Source organism: Alnus glutinosa, chromosome 7 (assembly GCF_958979055.1).
Source record: "Alnus glutinosa chromosome 7, dhAlnGlut1.1, whole genome shotgun sequence".
Classification (NCBI taxonomy): domain Eukaryota; kingdom Viridiplantae; phylum Streptophyta; class Magnoliopsida; order Fagales; family Betulaceae; genus Alnus; species Alnus glutinosa.
Window position 1 is genome coordinate 28,180,833 of NC_084892.1, and position 21,466 is coordinate 28,202,298.

The 21,466-nt window shown below is 33.3% G+C and overlaps 4 protein-coding genes across 4 annotated transcripts; 3 read left to right on the forward strand and 1 right to left on the reverse strand.

Annotated features, from left to right (window-relative positions):
- Window positions 1–165: 165 nt before the first annotated feature.
- LOC133873416 (receptor-like protein 6) lies at window positions 166–6,872 on the forward strand. Its single transcript, XM_062311122.1, has 3 exons — window positions 166–237; window positions 5,650–6,628; window positions 6,826–6,872. The coding sequence occupies exons 1-3, from the start codon at window positions 166–168 to the stop codon at window positions 6,870–6,872; spliced, it is 1,098 nt and encodes a 365-aa protein (XP_062167106.1).
- Window positions 6,869–9,276, forward strand: LOC133873066 (receptor like protein 22-like). Its single transcript, XM_062310782.1, has 2 exons — window positions 6,869–8,974; window positions 9,109–9,276. Exons 1-2 carry the CDS (start codon window positions 7,036–7,038, stop codon window positions 9,153–9,155), a joined length of 1,986 nt encoding a protein of 661 aa, XP_062166766.1. The 5' UTR covers window positions 6,869–7,035; the 3' UTR covers window positions 9,156–9,276.
- A 3,088-nt stretch (window positions 9,277–12,364) lies between these two features.
- LOC133872382 (transcription factor bHLH140) lies at window positions 12,365–12,965 on the reverse strand. The gene has a single exon (XM_062309880.1). The coding sequence runs from the start codon at window positions 12,929–12,931 to the stop codon at window positions 12,452–12,454; it is 480 nt and encodes a 159-aa protein (XP_062165864.1). The 5' UTR covers window positions 12,932–12,965; the 3' UTR covers window positions 12,365–12,451.
- A 6,641-nt stretch (window positions 12,966–19,606) lies between these two features.
- Window positions 19,607–20,412, forward strand: LOC133872261 (uncharacterized). The gene is made up of 2 exons (XM_062309737.1): window positions 19,607–20,119; window positions 20,297–20,412. The coding sequence occupies exons 1-2, from the start codon at window positions 19,694–19,696 to the stop codon at window positions 20,369–20,371; spliced, it is 501 nt and encodes a 166-aa protein (XP_062165721.1). The 5' UTR covers window positions 19,607–19,693; the 3' UTR covers window positions 20,372–20,412.
- The last annotated feature ends 1,054 nt before the right edge of the window (window positions 20,413–21,466 follow it).

Consider the following 21,466-nt stretch of genomic DNA (forward strand, 5'->3'; position numbering starts at 1 on the left):
GTTCATTGAATTTTCATAAGGTTGATTTGATTCTTGCAACTCTTTTTCTTTATGTTTGAAATAAATATTTTTTTAGTTCATTAAACACCACTAAAAGGATGGGATGGCTTGGGCATAGTGGTCAAAGATGACTATGGTTTGATTTTGGGAACCAAATGTATTATGATGGAGATGGTGACAGATTTTAGTTTAGTGGAGGTAATGGGTGCATTATATGCAGTGCAATTTTGCAAAGAGGTTGGTTTTTTGACGTTTTGTTTGAAGGGGATGACAATACAGTAGTAAAGGAAATTAATTCAGCCCCCTTTTTTTTTTATCTAAAATTGGCCATTTTATTGAAACTATCCATGATGAGATGCAAAGCTTCAGACTGGCGAAATTCTCTTTTACACCTAGAGAATGTAATATGGCGGCACACACTTTAGCAAAGGAAGCAACTCATAATAAGGTTGAGCGGATTTGGTTAGAAGACTTTCCGTTGAGTATTTTATCTATTGTAACTAGGGAACAATATTGTCCCTAAATTTTTTTATGGGATCAATTATTTTTCCTGAGTATTAATTTATGTGATATTAGAATTTTCGTTCAAAAAATCAACAAGTAGTGGACGCAGAATACTTGGGATTTCCCAGCTCCACTTGTCTTTCCCATTTCTCTTTCTTCTCTTTTTTTTTTTTTTTTTTTTTTTTCTTTCTTTTGTTTTCGACTTTAATAAACAAAAGAGATTTGGATTACCGAACTTTTGAATATAATTAAGAATAAGATTAAGTAGACATAAGGTTTCTTTAACCTTTTTACGAAAAGATAAACCATACACTAAGTCCAAGAGAAAAACGTCTAATACTACTCTTTTAGACCTTATTGAGGAAGTTTAAAGGTAGTTTTTAAAGAATAAATATATTTGATCATTTTAATCATGTGAACAAAAAGTCCATAATTAAATAATATTCTTATAGAAAAAAGAATCGTTTTGGTGACCGTTTTATTAAAAATACATATAAAAATTATATGCACATGTTAGTTTAATAATTTAATTTTTAAAATATATATATCTTGATTTTTTTTAATTTTCTATTTTTTTTTTATGAAGGAACGAGCTTGTTTGGGTGTTACAGTACTATTGATCTAAAAATAATGTTAAAAATTATACTTTTATTTCATTATTATTTATTATGTTAACGTGTCAGGATCAATTAGCCTTTAAATGAAACGTTGTTAACAAAAAAAAAAAAATTAATAATTACTTAGCACTCTCAGCAAAATAAAATAATATTGAAATAAAAGTGTAGTCTATTCGTTTTCATTATCGAATGGTCGAGATCACATGGTATTGATAAAGCTACAAGTGAGGTAGGTCCACGTCATCTATCACTTCATTATTCTTTAAGTAATGATATTTGTATATGAATTGAACGTACACTAGGAGCTCCATCACAATGACATACACCGATACACGAGACTCAATCATAAGCAATATATAATGCCTTAAATGAGCAACGGCTATATCGCCACCTAATTATTTAGTGGGTCTAGATTCCAGAAGAAGTTTAGGTGATGGGTTGGGTGGGACCATTTTAGGCATACTAATTTCTGAGATCACTTTCAAATAATTGAAGGAAGGGGGACCCACGATCGAGCCCACTTGTCTGCTTTTGTCAGTTTGTGTGAAAGTTTGATTTGATTATTTGATTTGACTGGGTTCCATTTTTTGAAAATTCCTCAGGAAAAATATATAATTCTTGAGATTAGAACACGTATTTCTTATGTTTTGTTTAAGGACACAAGTTTTATTTTTCCTAATATCGGCCCCCAACTAGACCAAGACCATGCTTTAAAATGCACTCCTTATAAAAGTCATCAAAATTTCACTTATTCCCTAAATTATCACAACTTTTTAATATGTTTTTCTTTTCAGCAGATAGAATCAGAAATAGAATTATTAAATAATTAAATTTATCTATTTTTACAAATTTAAACTTTTAAAATAATTAATTATTTAATATGATATTAAAATAAAAGTCTTGAGTTCAAACTGTCTCTATTATTCACTTTAAATTTCAATTAAAATATTTTATGTTATTTACTTCTTTTATTAAAAAAGAGTTTAGACTCGCACGGTAAATAAAAAAAGTCTTGAATAATAAAGACTTTAGAATAATGGAAGATTTAACAATAATGACGAAGGGTGTAAAGAGTGAAAAAAAAACGTGTTGAACATGTTACATGACTATGATGATTGATAGAAAAATGTGTTGATGTCTTTTAGGTTTTCAGGGGGTTCATGATTTCAAGAATCCTGGCTTACGAATGTTTTTCACATTTTGATTGGAAATTCAATTCTTCCACACTGAGGCCGACAAAATGATTATTGTCACCACTAGCAAAATTTCAATACCTCTTCAATCCCTATCTTTGCAAACGGAGCAGCACCTCCCCCAAACGGGTCCGAGGCTGCCATAAATGTAGAAAATAGATCTTTACTATTGGTTTTGTAAATAATTGATAATCAAATAACTCACTATTACTATAGAAAAGAGATATTAAATAATTGATAATCATTATTATTTTTATTTTTTTTAAGATTAATCATTAATATTGGTTTTGTCCATAACAGCTTTATTCCCCAACATCTAAATAGAATATAAAGTGGGTATTATAATAACAAGAAATGTAATACTACATATTATAGACACTGTGCCTTATTTTATTGGACTGATGTGATAGTATCAATTAATTTTTAATTTTGTTTATATTTTTTAATAAGTATTAATATGTACTGTCATATCAGTATAATGAAATAAAGAGCGTAATATGTATTATTACTCAACAAAAAAAAAAAAAAAAATCAAAATATAGTCTCCAGGTTTGTTTTTCGTGATTTTAATTAGATAATTGAGTTTTCAATTTCGATAGTTAAGTCTTTAAGTTTTTCTTTAATTTCAAATAAATACATCTGGTAATTTACTGTTAAATTAATTAACAGTGTACTATATCAAACCAATAAATTGATGTTATGTACCTTTCGTTTGATATGTTACGCTTAAACTGTACATACACGTGACACACATTTACTTTATATTACAAATATACTCTAATTTAAAAATTTTAAGAGAGAGTAGTCGGCATTCTTCACCCCTCATCAGCTGAGCATCCCCTCACCGGGTGGCCAACCACCTCTCTCAGTATTATAATTCTTTGTTTATTGACTAAATTACCGAACATGCAATCAACTGTACTAAAATCAAACCAAATTGGCCTCACATGATGACAATTAAAGAGCAAATGATATCTTCTTGAGACCCAAAAGTTTTTTAAAGCAAGAAAGAGTAAAAATAGGATCGAACTAGGAACATATATTTTATTAGAGTACATCGACCTTCCAATCACGAAGCTTCAAGGAAATTTTCTCCACATCTATGTATGCAAATCAGTTGCACGCAACACTTATCTAATCAGAAATCAATGACTTTTCCAATCGTATGGTTGGAATCACTGACCTGGTCATACGAATTTGTTCTGAGGGCCCATATTGTCTGGTCCCAGGTAGCTTCTATAAATTGCTAAAATGTAAGGCCATTGATTCAAAAACTATGGACATGACTTGAGTGAGTAAACCTCAGAAAGAATTTTTTATTTTTATTTTTATTTTTTAGTGATAGTAAAATGTGATTGATGCGATATAATGTTGAAAGAATTTATATGAAAAAGTGAAGAAAAAAAAAATTATATTGTAGTGGGTTTTTTTTATTTAAATAGTAATAAAAAAAATAAAAAAATATTCAAAATGTTTTGAAGTTGAATTTTTTTGGAAAAAAATAAAAATAAGAAAAGAGGAAGAGAAAGGGATTTGCCAAACAGGAAAAAAAAAAAAGAAAAAAAAAAAAGAAAGAAGAAGAAGAAGTAAAGAAAACCTGTGTCCAAAATCGAATAATAGAGCTCTCTATGGTCTTTAAAAGTCTGTTATATGGTCTTTGTTGATGCGGATTTTCCGCTTGGTTGGATTGAGTGATGGACACCAATAAAAAGAAGGAAAGAAAGGAAACGGAGAGTTTTCATGAAGTTAGATAATTTTTTTTTAAAAGAGAGTTTAATAAGAGGGTTTTTTATTTTTTATTTTTAGCTATTTAATACCAAACATTTTTAAAGTGTGTTTAAATATATTTTAGCTCCCAAACTACCACCCTTTCTTCAGACGGCCCTCCAAACAACCTATGCTTAGATTCTGGCCCCTCAAACTATTACTTTCTGATTTTTTGGTCCCATCTGTCTATTTATACCGTCAATTCTAACAGAAATTGGTCAAAACTCGAAAATACCCTTCCTTTGACCGTGGGAATTTCAAAGTGTAAGAGGGGTATTTTCGGATTTCTGTTTAGAATTGACGGCATAAATGGACGGATGGGGTCAAAAAATCAGAAAGTGATAGTTTGGGGGGACAGAATCTAAACATTGATACTTTGGGGGCCATCCGGAGAAAATGTAGTAGTTTGGAGGGCCATTCGAAGAAAGGATGATAGTTTGAGAGGCTAAAATATATTTATACCCAATTTTAAAGTGTGTTTTTTTTAACTCTTCTTTTGCAAGATTTTTTGAAAGTGGTATTGGATGGTGTTTCGTGGGTAATGAAAAAAAAAAAAAATAAATAAAAAAAATCTCTTTAGCTCTTTAATTGAGTGAGTTCTCTGCTATTTATTTCCGTCCTAGTCTTCAAAAGTAACTTGTAAATATATGGCTTTATTTGTTAAAATCTTTTTTGGTTTGTTAATATTTTTAGAGAATATTTGTTTTATTTAAAATAATATTCTAATGTAACATAAAATAAAAGTAACATTTTTTTTTTTTGGATGTATAAATTCTTTTATACCCAAACTCAAAAGTCAACAATCACTCCAAAAAATACTGAATAAAAATAATGGCTTGTAAAAGTAACTTTAAATATTTTTTAAGTTTTTTGTGAGTAAAGCTCTTTAATTGAGTGAGTTATTTGCTATTTACTTCAGTATTGGTATTCAAAATGGCTTGTAAAATTACTATAATATTTGTTAAAATTCTCGTTTTCAGTTTTTAAAAATAAAAATATTAACAAACAAATAAAAAAGTACAAAACAATCTTTAAAATGCAAAAATAATTTTTACTCATCTTCAATCTTCAATCCTTTTTTTCTTTTTCTTTTTAAATCTATTAAAAAAAATCTTCACAACTCATCAAATCACTTTTTTTATATAAAAATAAATAAAATAACAAATACCCCAAAACTGACGGCCGTAGCATTGGTTTGATTTTTCCAAGGCAGGAGGGTTCCGGACGAAAAGTCTCAAAAGTCGTCATTGGAATAAATAAAAGCCGACGCAAACGCGTCTGCTCCCGGACAGTTCAACAAACGGGCAAGCGATTTACTTCAACGGCGCTGCTCTGTTGACCTTACTATTCTCATTCAATCCCTCTCTCTGCTCCTGGCTTGGCTTTGCTCTGTCTTTTTCTCTTCTTCTGCCTCCCATTTTACGCCATCGGTTTTTGTTCGGCTACGACTCGGAGCCGCAGAAAAAAAAAGCTCAAGTAATCAAGTTCATGGGACTTTACCCTCTTGAACCCACAATTGATTTCACCGCTTCTTCAATTCTTTCTTGTATGGGTGTCTCTTGTTACAGCTTCTAATGAGAATTCCGTTCCCTTCATGGGTTTTCTTGATACCCTTATACTCAATTTTCCTCAGCTTTTGTATCTTTGTGGTGTCCGACCAATGTTTGGAGACTCAGAAGTCCTTATTGCTCCAATTGAAGAACGACCTTACAATCAGTCCTGTTACGTCCAAAAAACTTGCTCAGTGGAATCAAACTGCAAATTGCTGTTTCTGGGCAGGTGTAAACTGCTTGGAGGGACGTGTTAGTGGTCTCGATCTGACCAACGAAGCCATTTCTGGTAAATTAAGCAGCCTCTTCAAGCTTCAGAATCTCCAGAACCTGAGCTTGGCTTACAACTACTTCAACGGTTCTCAGATTCCATCGGAGTTTGGCAAGCTGACGAATTTGAGATATTTGAACCTATCAAATGCTGGATTTGGAGGGCAGATACCAATTGAGATTTCGCATTTGACAAGGTTGGTTTCTCTTGATTTATCTGCCGTTTACTTCCCCGAATTTACTCGTCTGAAACTTGAGAATCCAAACTTAAATATGTTGGTTCAGAACCTTCCGGAACTTATAGAACTTCATCTTGATGGGGTAAACATATCAGCACAAGAGAATGAGTGGTGCCAGGCCTTATCTTCTTCACTGCCGAATCTGAGGGTGTTGAGTTTGTCAAATTGTTATCTTTCAGGCCCCATTGATTCCACCTTACTGAAGCTTCATTCCCTCTCGATTATTCGTCTGGATAATAACAATTTGTCTAGTCCAGTTCCAGAGTTCTTCGCAAATTTCTCTAATTTGACGTCCTTGCGTCTCAGTTCTTCTGGGTTGATAGGCACATTTCCAGGAAAGATCTTCCAGGTACCAACACTAGAGATTCTTGACTTGTCTAATAATGGACAACTTCATGGTGTTTTGCCAGATTTTCCTCAGAATGGATCTCTTCGCACTCTGGTTCTTAGCCAAACAAACTTTTCAGGGACATTATCAGATTCTATCGGTAACCTTACAAAGTTGTCCAAAATAGATCTTTCAAACTGCAACTTCAGCGGATCAGTGCCGCACTCAATGGCAAACCTTAACCAATTGCTTTATTTGGACATGTCATCCAACAAATTCACCGGACGAATTCCATCATTCAGCATGGCCAAGAATCTGACCCAAATAAACCTTTCTCGTAATGATCTAATTGGTCAGATTACTTCCACTCGCTGGGAAGAGCTTCTGAATCTGGTAAGCCTTGACCTACGCTACAATTCACTGAATGGGAGTATTCCAGCTTCTCTGTTTTCCCTTCCATTATTGCAAAAATTACAACTTTCAAACAATCAATTTTCTGGTCAACTCAATCAATTTTCCAACATTTCTTCTTACCTACTCGACACTCTTGATTTGAGTAGCAACAACATGCAAGGGCCAATACCTAGGTCCGTATTTGAACTCCGGGGCCTTAAGATCCTCACACTTTCTTCAAACAAATTCAATGACTCCTTGCTGCTTAATATGATTCAGCAGTTGAGAAATCTTTCAAGTCTTGATCTTTCGTACAACATGTTATCGATTGAAGATAATAGAATTAATTCATCTTTGTCCTTTCCCCAGATTACCACATTAAAATTGGCTTCTTGCATGTTGAAAAAGTTTCCTGATTTCTTGAGAAACCAAACCAAATTAACCTATCTAGACCTTTCAGACAACCAGATTGACGGAGATCTACCAAACTGGCTCTGGAAACTTCGTGAGCTCATGTGCTTAAATCTCTCTTTTAACAGCCTAGTGACTCTGGAAGGACCTCTCTCCAATCTTTCTTTTTTGAATGTCTTGGACCTTCGCTCAAACCAGCTCCAGGGACAACTCCCAGTTCTACCACGGTTTGCCACGTACTTGGATTTCTCGAGGAATAATTTCAGCTCTACAATACCAGCTAGTATTGGTGCCTCCCTTGTTTTTGCTTATTTCTTTTCTCTTTCCAGCAATAAATTCAAGGGGGGCATCCCTGTATCAATATGCAATGCGACGTATCTTCAAGTTCTAGATCTGTCTAATAATTCCTTCACTGGAAAAATACCCCAATGCTTGATTGAGATAAGTGGGACTCTTGGGGTACTGAATCTAAGGAGAAACGAACTCAATGGCCCAATTCCTGATTCCTTTCCAGGCGATTGTGATTTACAAACTTTGAATCTCAATGGAAACAAAATAGTAGGACAGTTACCAAAGTCATTGGCCAACTGCACAAAGTTGGAGGTCGTAGACATTGGGAACAACCACATTAAGGATATCTTCCCATGTCACTTGAAGAAGTCATCCATGTTGCGCGTCCTTGTTTTGCGGTCTAACAAATTTGGCGGGCGGATTGATTGTTCAGAGTCTAATGCTATCTGGCCAATGCTTCAAATTGTAGACATAGCTTCAAACAATTTTACCGGTACACTTCCAAAAATTTATTCTTGGCCGGCAATGATGGATGATGAAAATGAGGCCCAATCAAAGCTCAATCACCTCCAATTTAAAGTCTTAAGTTTCAATGGATTTTACTATCAAGATGCAATAACAGTTGCCTTGAAAGGTCTACAACTGGAGTTTGTGAAGATTCTAACTGTCTTCACCTCGATTGACGTTTCCTGCAACAATCTTGAGGGGCCAATACCAGAAGCATTTAGAGTACTTAAATCACTATATGTTCTCAACTTGTCGCACAATGCTCTTACAGGCCAAATTCCACCATCTCTGGCAAACTTGACTATGCTGGAGTCATTAGACTTGTCAAGCAACAAGCTTACAGGGAAGATCCCAATGCAACTTGCAGATAATCTGAATTTCCTTTCGTTCCTAAACCTTTCGTTCAATCAATTGGTGGGGCCGATTCCACAGATCAAGCAATTTGCTACATTTTTGGAAGCTTCTTATGCAGGAAATACAAGATTATGTGGCTTCCCTTTGAAAGTGAAATGTAGTGGTATTGCGTCACCACCACCAGCAGCACCAAAATCTCGGGACAGCGCTTCAACTATGCTGATTGGATTTGATTGGCAGTTCATAGTGACTGGACTTGGTTTTGGGGTAGGAGCAGCTGTGCTTGTTGCCTTCCTGATGTTTTGGGAGAAAGGGAGAAGATGGCACGATGAAAGCACTGATAAAATTCTGCTGGTGGTTCTTCCAATGATGGGATTGTCTTACACAGGCTGCAACAATAGGGCTGAGGCAGAGGAAGATGCTGAAGATGAGAACACAGGAGACTATGATGATGAAGAAGATGAAACGGAAGATGAATTTCGAGGACGGTACTGTGTTTTTTGTTCCAAACTGGACATTAGTAGGAAGAGGGCCATCCACGACCCCCATTGTACATGCTATAACTCACCCCCCATTTCTTCTTCCTCCTCTACATCCTCATCTTCTTCATAGTTACATCTAAAAAGTAAAGCTTTCTTCCCGCTTATATTTCATTATATTTGGACTCCTTTTTTTTGTATATAGGTACAGGATCATCAACCCAAGAGAGGCGGGATGAGAACATAAGCTGAAAATGTAATTGAGTAGCCTTTTGGTTTTGAAATATTCTCCTTTTTGCCTAACATCTGAAATGGGTGTATCTGTTCTGGTATTATATGGAAAGAGAGCGTGGCAGAGTTGTGCCATTACTCATTCAGGAATTTCATCAAACAGGTGAGCGACTGGTCCTACTTCTTGATGAAAACATGCATACACCTGAACAAGGAATTTCTAAAGAGAAATTAAGCATTTGCAGCATCAATGCCTGAGCACACACTATAACTGATTTTGCAATATATGGAGACAATGCTTTTGCTCATACGTGACTGTGAATCTATGATGAAGTATTCAATAACTTGGACTTTGAGTCTCTCCATTTCTTACTCTACGAGAACTGCTTTTCGTTGAATCACAGTTGCTACATGAGCGGTCTGCCGTTGATAATAGTGTAATTTTAGACGTCATATCCATATTCTTTTTATTCATATAATGATGTGGCTTTTAAAATCATAATTTGATCAAAATTTAATAATGGTCAATAACAAGTCTAATGATAATTTTAAAAGTCACATCATTATTAAACGGACACAAGAGAGACATCAGTATAACGTTTAAAATTACTATTAATAATATGGCAAAAGCAATCCTTTCTTTAAGCAAAATGTATGTTGCTAACGGGAAAGATTGAGTTTAAAAGGTATATTACCGAATTGAGATTAGTATTGCATCTTGTGCCATTGCTCTAAAATCAGTTGTCCGATTTTGCCACATTATTAAAAATTCAAAACCTTATCTTTTTGCACAAACCATGGACCCGTCACCAGGAATCGGATCTTTCTTCAATTCAAATAGCTGGTTCCTTAAAATTGAGGGACATTTTTATCATTTTACTTTTTGTTGGACAAAAATACTCGTCAAATATAAGGAATCAGCTCCTCTTTAGTTCATTTGAACCGTTAAAGATCCGAATTCTCATCTCTGCCCTCATCGCTTCACTGTCACTACTAATCTCTTACGACCACCATCATCATGGGAGTGGCTGATCTCAATCCATTTATACTAATGAGAAGGGCAAATATGATGGCTCATAGCCATTCGCACTAAGACCAGCAAAATGATAGACAGTAGTAAGATTTGTTTTTTTGTTACTCTAAACACAAATAATAAAAGCAACTATCAAAATTAACGCCAAAGTACAAATAAAACATTGTTTTTGTGTTAAAAAATCAAAACAAACTAATGAACAAGCGATGAGAAGCAGCACAAGGGAAACAAGTAACTCATTCTTAGCACTTGGTATTTGGTAATGTAATATTGTAATCTCCATGATAAACAAGCATGGTGATGTGAGAATAATAGTTACGTAATTAAATTTGTTAGAATATTAATTAAATCATTCATTTCCTATTTGTTTAAGCATTTGGGATAAGTAGTGAATTAAAGGGGATAAAGTTTCTTCAAACTAGGTTGCAAAACAATCCTTCAACCTAATTTTTTTAAACTAACATTTGTCCTTGTAGCAAGTGATTCTCACATATATTTTTTATGATGGGTGATATGCAGGGGACAGTGAAGCAAGCTCCTTTTATGACATCAAATGACACTTCTTGATTTTATTTGCTTTTTTTTTTTTTTTTTTAAAAAAAAAAAAGAGTATGTTGGGGGATGGTCTTTCGTCCCCCAAAAATCATTTCCCATTTTTTATAGGATGGATATATGTCCATTTAATAAATTGGGTTGGAGAGATTTTCCTCCAACCCAATCTAAAAGAAATCTCCGTCTTTTTACAAAAGTGGTAATTTTGTTTAGGGTAATGCTAGACAATTAGATGTCACCCTCATGTCTCCCCCAAAGCGATGTGATTAGAATCACCATTAGATCAAAATCTAATAATGATCTATCACAAATTTAATAGTGATTTTAAAAGTCACATCAATTTTAGATGGATATGAAAATCTTACATTTAACATTACTCGGTAAAATGATGCATATATTGCTTCAATTTTCACGTTATTTAAATTTTTTAAATAATATGGCACCATATAAATAGTAGGTACCGTAAAATCTAATTATATTCCGTGACGAAAATGGTTTTTTGAGAAGCACCAATATTGGGTACAACAAATGCAACACCAAGATTGGGCTTTCGGGAGGTTCTCATATTGGGCTTTAGCGAAGTAGGAAAGGGCAAAATTCTTTCACAACAACAACAAACATCGATGAGTGGTGGTAAAAAAGCGATGTGGCCCAACTATTCAGACTGTAATCGATTTTTACTTTCTTTTTAACGGTCAAAAAGATAAAAACTGACATTGAGACTCGCAAGACCAACACCCGCTACCCCACAGAAAAGATTGGTAGAAATATATAGTGAATCTCTCGAGTTAACAGCTTAGTCAATTCAAATGTGATGGGCATTGGACAATTTTTTAATGGAAAATGCTAAAGGTATTACGGTTTTTATTATAATTTTTTTTTTTTTTTTTTTTATAAATTTACATGACAATATTTTTAATAATAAAAAATTAATTAATTATTTTGTGTTTGACGTAAAAACTGCCACATAAACCATTATATCAATTTATTTCTTATAAAAAATTTGTAATAAAAACTGTAACCTTATCACAAATGAGCTTTTGTAAATTAAAAGGGAGAGACTTGATGGATGAAAATGAGCATTTTTTCTCTTTTACAACCAAATTTTGCAAGCTATTAACTTAACAAGTGCAAGCGTATTGATGCCAATCTTTTTACCTTTCCAGAGTCTCCCTTCCTCATTTTGGATGATCCAACAGCAAGTTAAGCTTTTCTAGGCCAAAAATATAAAACTTTTCTTTTCTTTTCTTTTATCTTTTCTAAACAAAAAATATATATTAACCACCACTCGAAAACACAAAATTCTTAAAATTACTTTTAATTTTATGTTATATTATTGTACAAAAAAACCGATAAAAAAGATTAACAAACTGGTCCCAGCGAACTCGAGACCTTATGCTCGCTCATATGACCAACGCTCTAAGCTATGGGACCAGAACGGTGCCGTCCGGTGACCTCGCAGGTTTTGGTCATGCGAGGGGGAAGAAGAATTTGAAATTCAGGAAAAGGGATAGTTTGTCAACCTTGCAGTTGCGGTTATATATACATATATTCACAAGTGATTGATGGTTAATTCTAAAAGGTGAAGTACGCATGACATAGCTTCAATCTTCCATGCATAAATTACGAGCTACGTACACCGATACACTGAAATTAGCCATCAGGATATTCCATTATAGAACTCACGACACCGACACTCACCCACATAGACACGCACACGAAGTTACAGAAGCTAGTATTTGACAAAAGGGTCAAATGACACGGTTTCTTCAGACTGAAAGCAAGAATTCGGAAACGGAACCGGCGGCGGTGACGGTTGCGCGTGGTCCACTAAACTGTTTTCTGCATAAAAGGTCTGTTGGGGATGAGGAAAAGAATTAGCAGCAAGGAAGTAAGATGAAGGGTCCTGATCATCCACAACGTTGATCATGGTTTGGTGAAGCCAAATCTGAGTCTTGAGGAACTTCACGTAGTGAATGGCTTCTTCCAACATCGACACCGTGTCCATCTTACTCCCGCCGGGAACCAAGCTCTGCAAGATCTTGAACCGGTCACTGATCCGGTGCCTCCTTTCTCTAGCCGCCACGCTTTGTGGGTCCGTCGAAAGCTTCACTCCTTTGCTTCTCTTCCCGCCCTTCTTCTTCTCTTTGCTACCGTTTGCCACTGAAGAAAACCCAGACGAACTAGGGTTAGTAGTGGAAAAGTAGTCCATTATCAAAAACTTGGACGCACTACCGTGGGCGGTGGTTTTATGGGAACATATTTATAGGGAGAGAGAGCAATGTGGAACGTTGTTGATGATATGATATTTTTGAATGAATGGATGAGATGTCGTCATGTGAGTCAGCCAATCTTTGGCGCAGGATACGGGTGTCTACCGTAGGGGCCTAGCCCCGGCAGGTCTCTTTAGCATACGCAAAGGTTTTCGCTTTGCTTCGTTAAAGCCTTGTTTGCTTAACTTTAGCCTGGATATTCTTCTACAAATTAATCCGCGATGTAACACCCGGTCCCACGTGTGGAAGTCGATTATAAATGTTAAGTGTTGAATTGTTTACTTATTTTGATTCGTTAAAAATAATCTTAGAGTCAAGTTTATTATATCGTTACATGATATTAAAACACTGCATAATGTAGTTTGTATGAAGATGTAAGAGATTTAAGAAAACTAATCGTAACAATTCAATCTTACATTAAAAAGATGAGTAACTTACATAAAATAAATAATTTATAAAAACGCTTATATGTGCTAACTGTTATGTTACTTAATTAAAATTAAATTTTATAAATAATTATAAAAAAATTTTAAATTAATTAATTAACCTTTTTAAGATGATATATATATTTTGGAGTAATGACACGCGATCAATATAGGACCCCTACAATTGGCAACAGTGCTGATTAACTAGCTAGTCGGCAAAAGAGAGAGAGAGAGAGAGAGAGAGAGGGGAGAGAGATTTTTGTTTTTTTAGGTGGGTCATGAAGTGAAAGAAGGTGGAAGACGAGGAGGGGGGGGTCCTTCTTCCTCTGAAATCGAAGTGCATGTGTCATTGTCACAGGTGTGTGCATAAATCTAAGGACCAACCAAGTCGTTGCGGGGCTTTTTAAGTGTACGATTTCAAGCTTTTTAACCTAAGGTTACGCACTGTTTGGTGAAAGAGAAAGACTATTCATGTTTCCTCTCGTTACCTCTCTTTAAGAGGAAAAGAAAAGAGCTTAGTGTCTCGTCAGCTCTTCTTTTAAAGGGAGAATTTGGGAGCAAAGTTGCTTCAACCATTGCTAGATTCAAGCTAGATCCACTACAAAGCATCGCTGAAAAACCCCACTAGTCTTTAAAGAAGCCTCGAGGTGTTCGAGATCTCTCTGAACATCTAATTAACACGTACGTACGTACGTATCAAGTAATCCGCGCGTTGAGAGGTTCACTTGAATTCGAACTCGGACAAATTCCCCAATCTCAATAGTATAAAGTGTTCAAAACTCAAAGGAGGTTCTGATCATGTCAAAAAACTTAAAAATCCATTTATATCACGACTTCCTTTCTTTTCTAGGGCTTATATATTACGACAATTCATTGTTTATGATCAGCACGCATCTCAGAAATTGTACTTTTGAATATCCCCCGTTTGGCTGTTTGTTTCCTCCAAGAAAGCTTCAAGATATCCTCATAATCCTCTCTCAGTTGGAGAAACAGCACCGAATTTAAGTGCGTTAAAATAATAATTTAATATATTTTTTATTATTAGCTTATTTAATTTTATTTTAATAAAATATTTTACGCATTAAATTTTACTAGTTGAAATAAAATTTGAGCCGACTCACATTTAAGAAAAAATATTAAAATATTAATTAAATAATTAAATAATATTTTTTTCTATCCGGTTAAACTTTTGATTAATAACAGCTTATTTAAAAAAGTACGTTGATTGGGATATATATATACTTAATTAAAAGTACCCATTTCCAATCCTAAAGGTAGATCACAAATACTAATGTGGTCAAGGACATATTTTAAAGAAATGGCTTTTTAGGATATTGCACACATGAGACGCTTTAGCCTTTAGGTAATTAAAGTTCATTACATGCTTAATAAGCGTTCATAGGATGTGATTTCAAATTTCTGATTCCGATGTACAAGATGATTGGTAGGAGTTGGCTCACACGGAAGAAGGCCATGAGATTAATGTTCTTATTTAATTTAGTATTTACTTTTAGGTTTAGTGTTTGTAATGTTCTAATTTATAGTTTTCTTCCTTTATTTATGAATACATGCTTTAGGTTTCTACTCAATTACTTACAATGAAGAATAAATTCAAATTCAAATACTTTTCTAATTAAGTAGATAGATAGGTTTAGTGCTTGTAATGTTCTAACTTATAGTTTTCTTCCTTTATTTATGAATGCATGCTTTAGGTTTCTACTCACTTAACTTATAGTGAAGAATAAATCAAAACTCAAATACTTTTCTAATTAAGTAGATAGAAACCTCCTAGATGCATGTGTCCTGGTTTTTGTTAAATCATTGGCTATTTTCTAAAAATTGAAGTTGATAAAAAATAATAAATATAATCACTTAATTAATATTTCAACACTATCTCTCACAAACATGTAAAATACTTAATCAAAATGAGAGTTTTAAAGCTAAGGTTTGAATTTATAACATATCATTTACTCTAATTTGATCATGTTAAAATATTAATTATTCAAAAAGCCTATAAAAAGATAAATTTATTTAATGTTTGAACAGTTTTAACAATGAAAGAATATACCCAAATACTTGTTTAGCAAATGAAAGTCAAAATACTAAAATCATTTTTCCTATACCTACTTGATTGGGAAAAACTTATATATATATATAAAGTTTATTCTGATGCAAATTTCTCTTTGTTTTCAGAAGAGATTTTTTGTCATACTGCACAGAATTATTCTTTATTCAGTAACATAATGATGAAATGGAAAGAAAGAGTAAAGCAGGAAAAAACAGTAGTAATTGAGAGAGATAGAGAGAGACAAGCGCAAGCAAGAGCACATGTGGCTCCGGTTTTCCCGTTGGGGGTGGGTAGAACCCTAATTATTTTTACTTGTTCAGCTGAAAATTGCCTGCTTTTACCTGTCTTCTCAAATCTACCTTTCATCAACCCACATCAGTCTCTGCTCCAAAAAACTTAAAAGAAGAAAAAAAAGAAAAAATCACAAACACACATCAGTCAGATGATGCATGTCAGGGAAATGACGGAATATTTTAAGATAAACGACAGAGAGTTTTTATTAGGGTTTTTGACAAGACCAGTTAACAAAACAATATCAAAAGAAGATAAAAAACGACGACAGGTCTAGGGTGCGGGGGACAGGAGTAGGCAATCCTTTGGATTAGGCCTTTCATTGAAGAATTCAGGACAGACGGGGCCCCGGCCGTGTGGTGTTTGGAAACATCAAACATGGCTATAACAAGGTATGATCATTAGTTTTCAGGAGATTACACCCAGACAGCTTGTGAGATTTTCTTCCACTCTTTCCACCGAATACAGGGGTCACTGTTTCTTTGCAGTTCTTTGAGTAACAGAAACGTTACGAAACATCTGTGCCCCCCCCAGCAGTTTCTCCAGCAAGCTAGAATCTGTGTCTTACCTTCTCTGTCTCTCTTTCTCTCTCTCTCGCTCCTCATTCAGTAGACGTGGACATGTGCTTGTTGAATGTCGACTCGGTTTTCTTTCAATTAAACCGGTAAATGAACAGTATCATCACTAGCCGATGTTAAGAAAAAGTAAAAGAAAGAAGAAAACAAAATGCTTCTAAAGTCGTTATAATGTCGTTTTCTTTAAAAATTTATTTGTCTTTTCAAAAAAAAAAAAAAAAAAAAAATTATGTAAAGGGTTATAACAAATATTTTTCTAAAATTTATTGAAGTTCAAAATACTTTGTTTGTTTAATTGCGTTTTGCACAAACGAAAATTAAACCAGAACACATACATGCATTTGATTCTTATCGTTAGATCAAATAACTATCAATGATTATCTAATAATAATAATCATTAGATTGTTATTATTTAATCTCAACCGTTAGATCAAATGTGATTTGACCTTACAGTTTATTTTAGTGATAATTCAGTAAATCCAATCACTGAATTTACCTAAGAAACATTCTATGGTTTAAATCAAACCACCAGATCAATTGATCAAACCACCAAATTGATTGGTCATGTGAGACTATCTTTATTTAATGATCTTTAATATATTACTTTTAAAACATTTCAAAGACACAAAATAAATATATATGCATATTAATTTTGAAAATACTTTAACAGTCGATATATTTGGAATTATTCGGGGGAGCGGTTCATTTATTGATCGACCGATGGAGCTTCAACTAATTTTTCTTTGTAATAAATATAATTTAAATTATTGTAATAATAAAAAAGTAACATTAATCTATATGGTTTATTTGATATGTAATTAGCTCTTTACGTTATCAAAATAAATTCAAAAGTCTTTGAGGTATGTCAAAAACAAATTTATTTTGTATAGTCAAATTTTGTCAATTGACTTAATAAATTATGTTAGTGAAATGCTGACTTAAATAGGACATACGTCATAATTATTTTGAGTTTAACGTGCCACACTATCAAAGCTTAAACTCATAATTTTAGGATAAAGACTACACGTATTGTAATTTTATTCGTTTGAAAAATAAATAATTGTAATTTGAAATGATTATCTAATTAACTTGATAATAAGCTCAAATTCAATTAGGATTAAAAGAATTAAATGAACTCAACTTAAATATTTAATACTCAACTTAATTTGCCTCGATTACTCGCCTGACTACTTTTTAACCAGACAATGCTAAGAGAAATAAGAGAGCTGTTAGACCGTATTTTAATTCAATAGCAGAACTCGGTCGTTATTTCAGGAATTCAGGGTACGTATACAAGTGAATGTTTATAGCTAAAATTGCTTTGTACATAACAAAGCTGGAATATTAATACTTTTTATTTTTTATTTTTTTAACAGATGGAATATTAATACTTGTACTTGTGTTAAATCAAAATACTGTGAAAATCACTGATGACCAATCATGCAATCCCATCAGATTGGCTGTATTATTACAGTGTCGATGGAGTATTAAAGTGTATTACCATTGTCATTTTGACTCTATTGATTAAAAATTAAAGTTTTGTAGGTTATAATTTTTATTTTTTAAAATAAAAAATGTTAACAAATAATTTAAACTCAAAATAATTATGAAAACACGAGTATAATTTTTATATTTATATCACATCAAAATATTTTAGAAAAAATAAAGCAATGTTCACAATGTCTAAAGACAGTGGACAAGCATCCTTGCCCCTTTCCTTCTTCAGCTCTTTGATTAGAGAAAAAAAAATTAAAAAGAAAAAGAAAAAGTGAACATGCAAGATTTCCAACTGTTTGATTTGTGTTGAGAATTAATTGTTCTCGCCCAAATTAAATCTTATGCATCTTATTAAACATGTTAGGTACACATAGTATATATATTTTTCATGTTAGACTTACTAATCAATTTATTGGTTTGAATTAGAGATTTGATTACATTAACACTTCTATTCTCTCACATTTCATAGATTTTCTATAAATATGAGCTTTTGTATTAATGTCAATAACAATCAAGTTATTAAGAACTAGATGCAGTCCTTAGAGTAATTAGGCATGGTAGATGTAAATGTCTAACATTGAATCATTCTAAAATTCTTTGTGTATGTTTTAAAAAATATTGTGATATTTTTTTGTTTTTTAAAAAAAAGAAAGAAAAAAAAAAAACACTCCCTTCAACATATAAGGAGGGATTAGAATGTTGGAGTTACACTATTGTTTGAGCAATTCACAAAAACACTAAAAGAGAGGAGAATTGATAAAGAGGAGACGTTTAACGTCCCCTCTCCACCTTTTAATATTAAAAAAAGTAATTTCAATCAAAAAGAAAAAGAAAAACAACATAAAAGTGTACTTTTGTTTTTAAAATTGCATTTTTTTAATATTAAAAAGTGGAGAGAAGACGGTTAAACGTCCCATCTCTATCAATTCTCAAAAGAGAGAGCTGTCCATAAACCCTAAATAAATAGACCATCTGCATCATAAATTATTCCTGTCAAATAGCTAGTTCTCACAGCTCCCTTTTTGTGGTTTGTCCAAAATTTGGACACCCAATTATAGGAGAATATCCTAGTTCATAACTAAGAGTATGAGTAAAAATGCGGATGTAGTTATTACAATTTGTTGTAGCGATGTATATCCGTCTTAAATTGGTTTAATTCGTAGCACTTAGCTTGAATTTGAAGAATCGTTACGATAAGAAATGAGACTTCATTATTATTAGGGTAGGTTTCACCTACCCCTCAAATTCTCACACAATTGACAATGTCTTATAAACCTTATGTCTTATAAGCCTTTTTAATCTAGACAATGTTTCCTCTAAATTACAAAAAAAACTTCAATATTCCCCTAATGACAAAAATGCTCTTAACAAGATAAAAAAATGCTATTGTTTTTTTTTTAAAAAAAAAACTAAAACTAAAAAAAAAAAAAAAAAACATAAAAACTAAGGTTTGCCAAATTTAAAAATTAAATTGTTTTTTTTTGTCTTTTTAAATTTAAAAATAAAAAATAAAAAATGTTAAAATAATATATATATATATATATATATTGTTTGTTTTTAATTTATAAAAGAGTATTTTTATTTTATTAAAAAAATTATAAAGTTATTTTTATCTTTTTTGCTGGAAGTGGGAACTGGAAGAGATTGATAATGTCTGGAACCTCCATGTTGCACACGACGTGTCTACATCCCATGCTCCTCGTGCCTTCTGTCGCCAACACGAAACTTTCTCGCACCAAGTGTCACCCAACAACAACGGCTCTTTTATTTTATCAACAAAACCCCCACTTTGAGACCTTAAAACCAGTCAGTTAATTGAATTGGAGAAAGACATCAAGAACATCAATGGCTAGCGATGAGTTCAGGCTGGTATCACCTCCAATAAACCACGAAGGAAGGTTGCCTAGAAAGTACGCGTGGGAAGGCCAGGGTGCATTGAAGAACTTGTCTCCGCCGCTGGAATGGTACAACGTGCCCGATGGAACGAAGACCTTGGCCCTTGTGGTTCAGGATATCGATGCTCCGGACCCTAGCGGCCCAATCGTGCCGGGGACCATCTGGGTGGTCGTGAACATTCCTCCCACGGTGAATAGGCTGGCTGAGGGGTTCTCTGGAAAGAAAGAGGAACTGGGTGGTGAATATGCTGGAATCAAAGAAGGGCACAATGACTGGAAGGTCCCGGGGTGGCGCGGGCCCAAGCTGCCCTCCCATGGCCATCGGTTCGAGTTCAAACTCTATGCTTTGGACGATGAGATGCACCTTGGTAACAAGGTACGTAAAACACGTGCGATTCCACTCGTAAAAACTGTGTATTGGTTGAGTGAGTATTAACCAAACGAGTCGGCCGGTTAACATTGTCATTTTCATTCTTTGGAAAATCTTGGGTTGAGAATGAAATTTGAAAGAATTAATGATTTTTGTTGATTTAATGTTTGGGTAACGTTGCAGGTCACGAAGGAGAAGCTGTTGGAGGCAATTGAAGGGCATGTGCTGGGAGAAGCGGTCTTGATGGCCCCTTTCTAATACAATATCTTTATTTATTTTTTATTTTTTTATTTTTTTTTCAAGCAATATATTTGACTTATATTTGTACTCTTCAAATGGGAAATATCCACTCTTGTAATTTCCCCCGTTCGTGTATTACTTTGAAAACAATTTAATGATTTAACATATAGTACTAGTGCTGTGTGATGCTGATTAATTTGTTTCATTATTATGCATGTTTAAATGGGATTTTGACCCATGGAAACCTTGACTTGCTCAGTTGCTTTGTAGGGTCGTTCTTACTGGGCTGTCTTCCAAGTGTAGATTCGGAGTCTACACTTGAAGCCAGCGTGTCGGCACCAAAGACAAACAGTGTTTTGAAATTGATCATGGATTCCAAGGATTGATCATCACTGTATGATGCAATTCCTTGTTGCTTGGAGTTTGTGACTCCAAGATTAATCTCCGCGATTTGTTGATAACATTAGAGACGCGTCTCGGGGGTTCTAAAGTCCTGTTGAAGTATTGCCATAAAAATATATATAGAATAACCTTAATTTGATACATTTAATTTAATTAAATTCTTTAAGCTTAAGAGCATTTTCGGTGGTCATTTAAAATATATTTACTTTTTTTTTCTGGTTTAACTTATTAATTTTTTTAATACAAATTTCAACATATTTGTATTTACACTCGTTTTTTTTTTAAATATATATATTTTTTAATCGTGAGAGGGAGAGGGAGATATTAAATTTATATTTTTCTTATTGTGAAAGAGAGAGGAAGAGAAGGAGAAAGAGAATAAAATAAAAAAAATACAAAGTGAAATGATTTATTTCTGGGTAAAATTGTTTATAATAACTATATTTAGTTATTATGAGCTATAATTGTTTATAATAACTATATTTTGTTGTTATGAACTATATGAAAGGTCTGTTGGGAATGTTCTAACTTTCTAATTTTGTTTTTGAGATGTTTTAATTCTTTAATTTTGTATTGAATTTGTGTCGAGTATGTACGTAACGTTAAAATGTGGTTGTCATTATGACTCATGTCAAGTTTGAATTATTTCGAAATATGAATATAAGACTATATAAGTCAATCATAATTTACGAGTTGGCTCTTTAACATTAG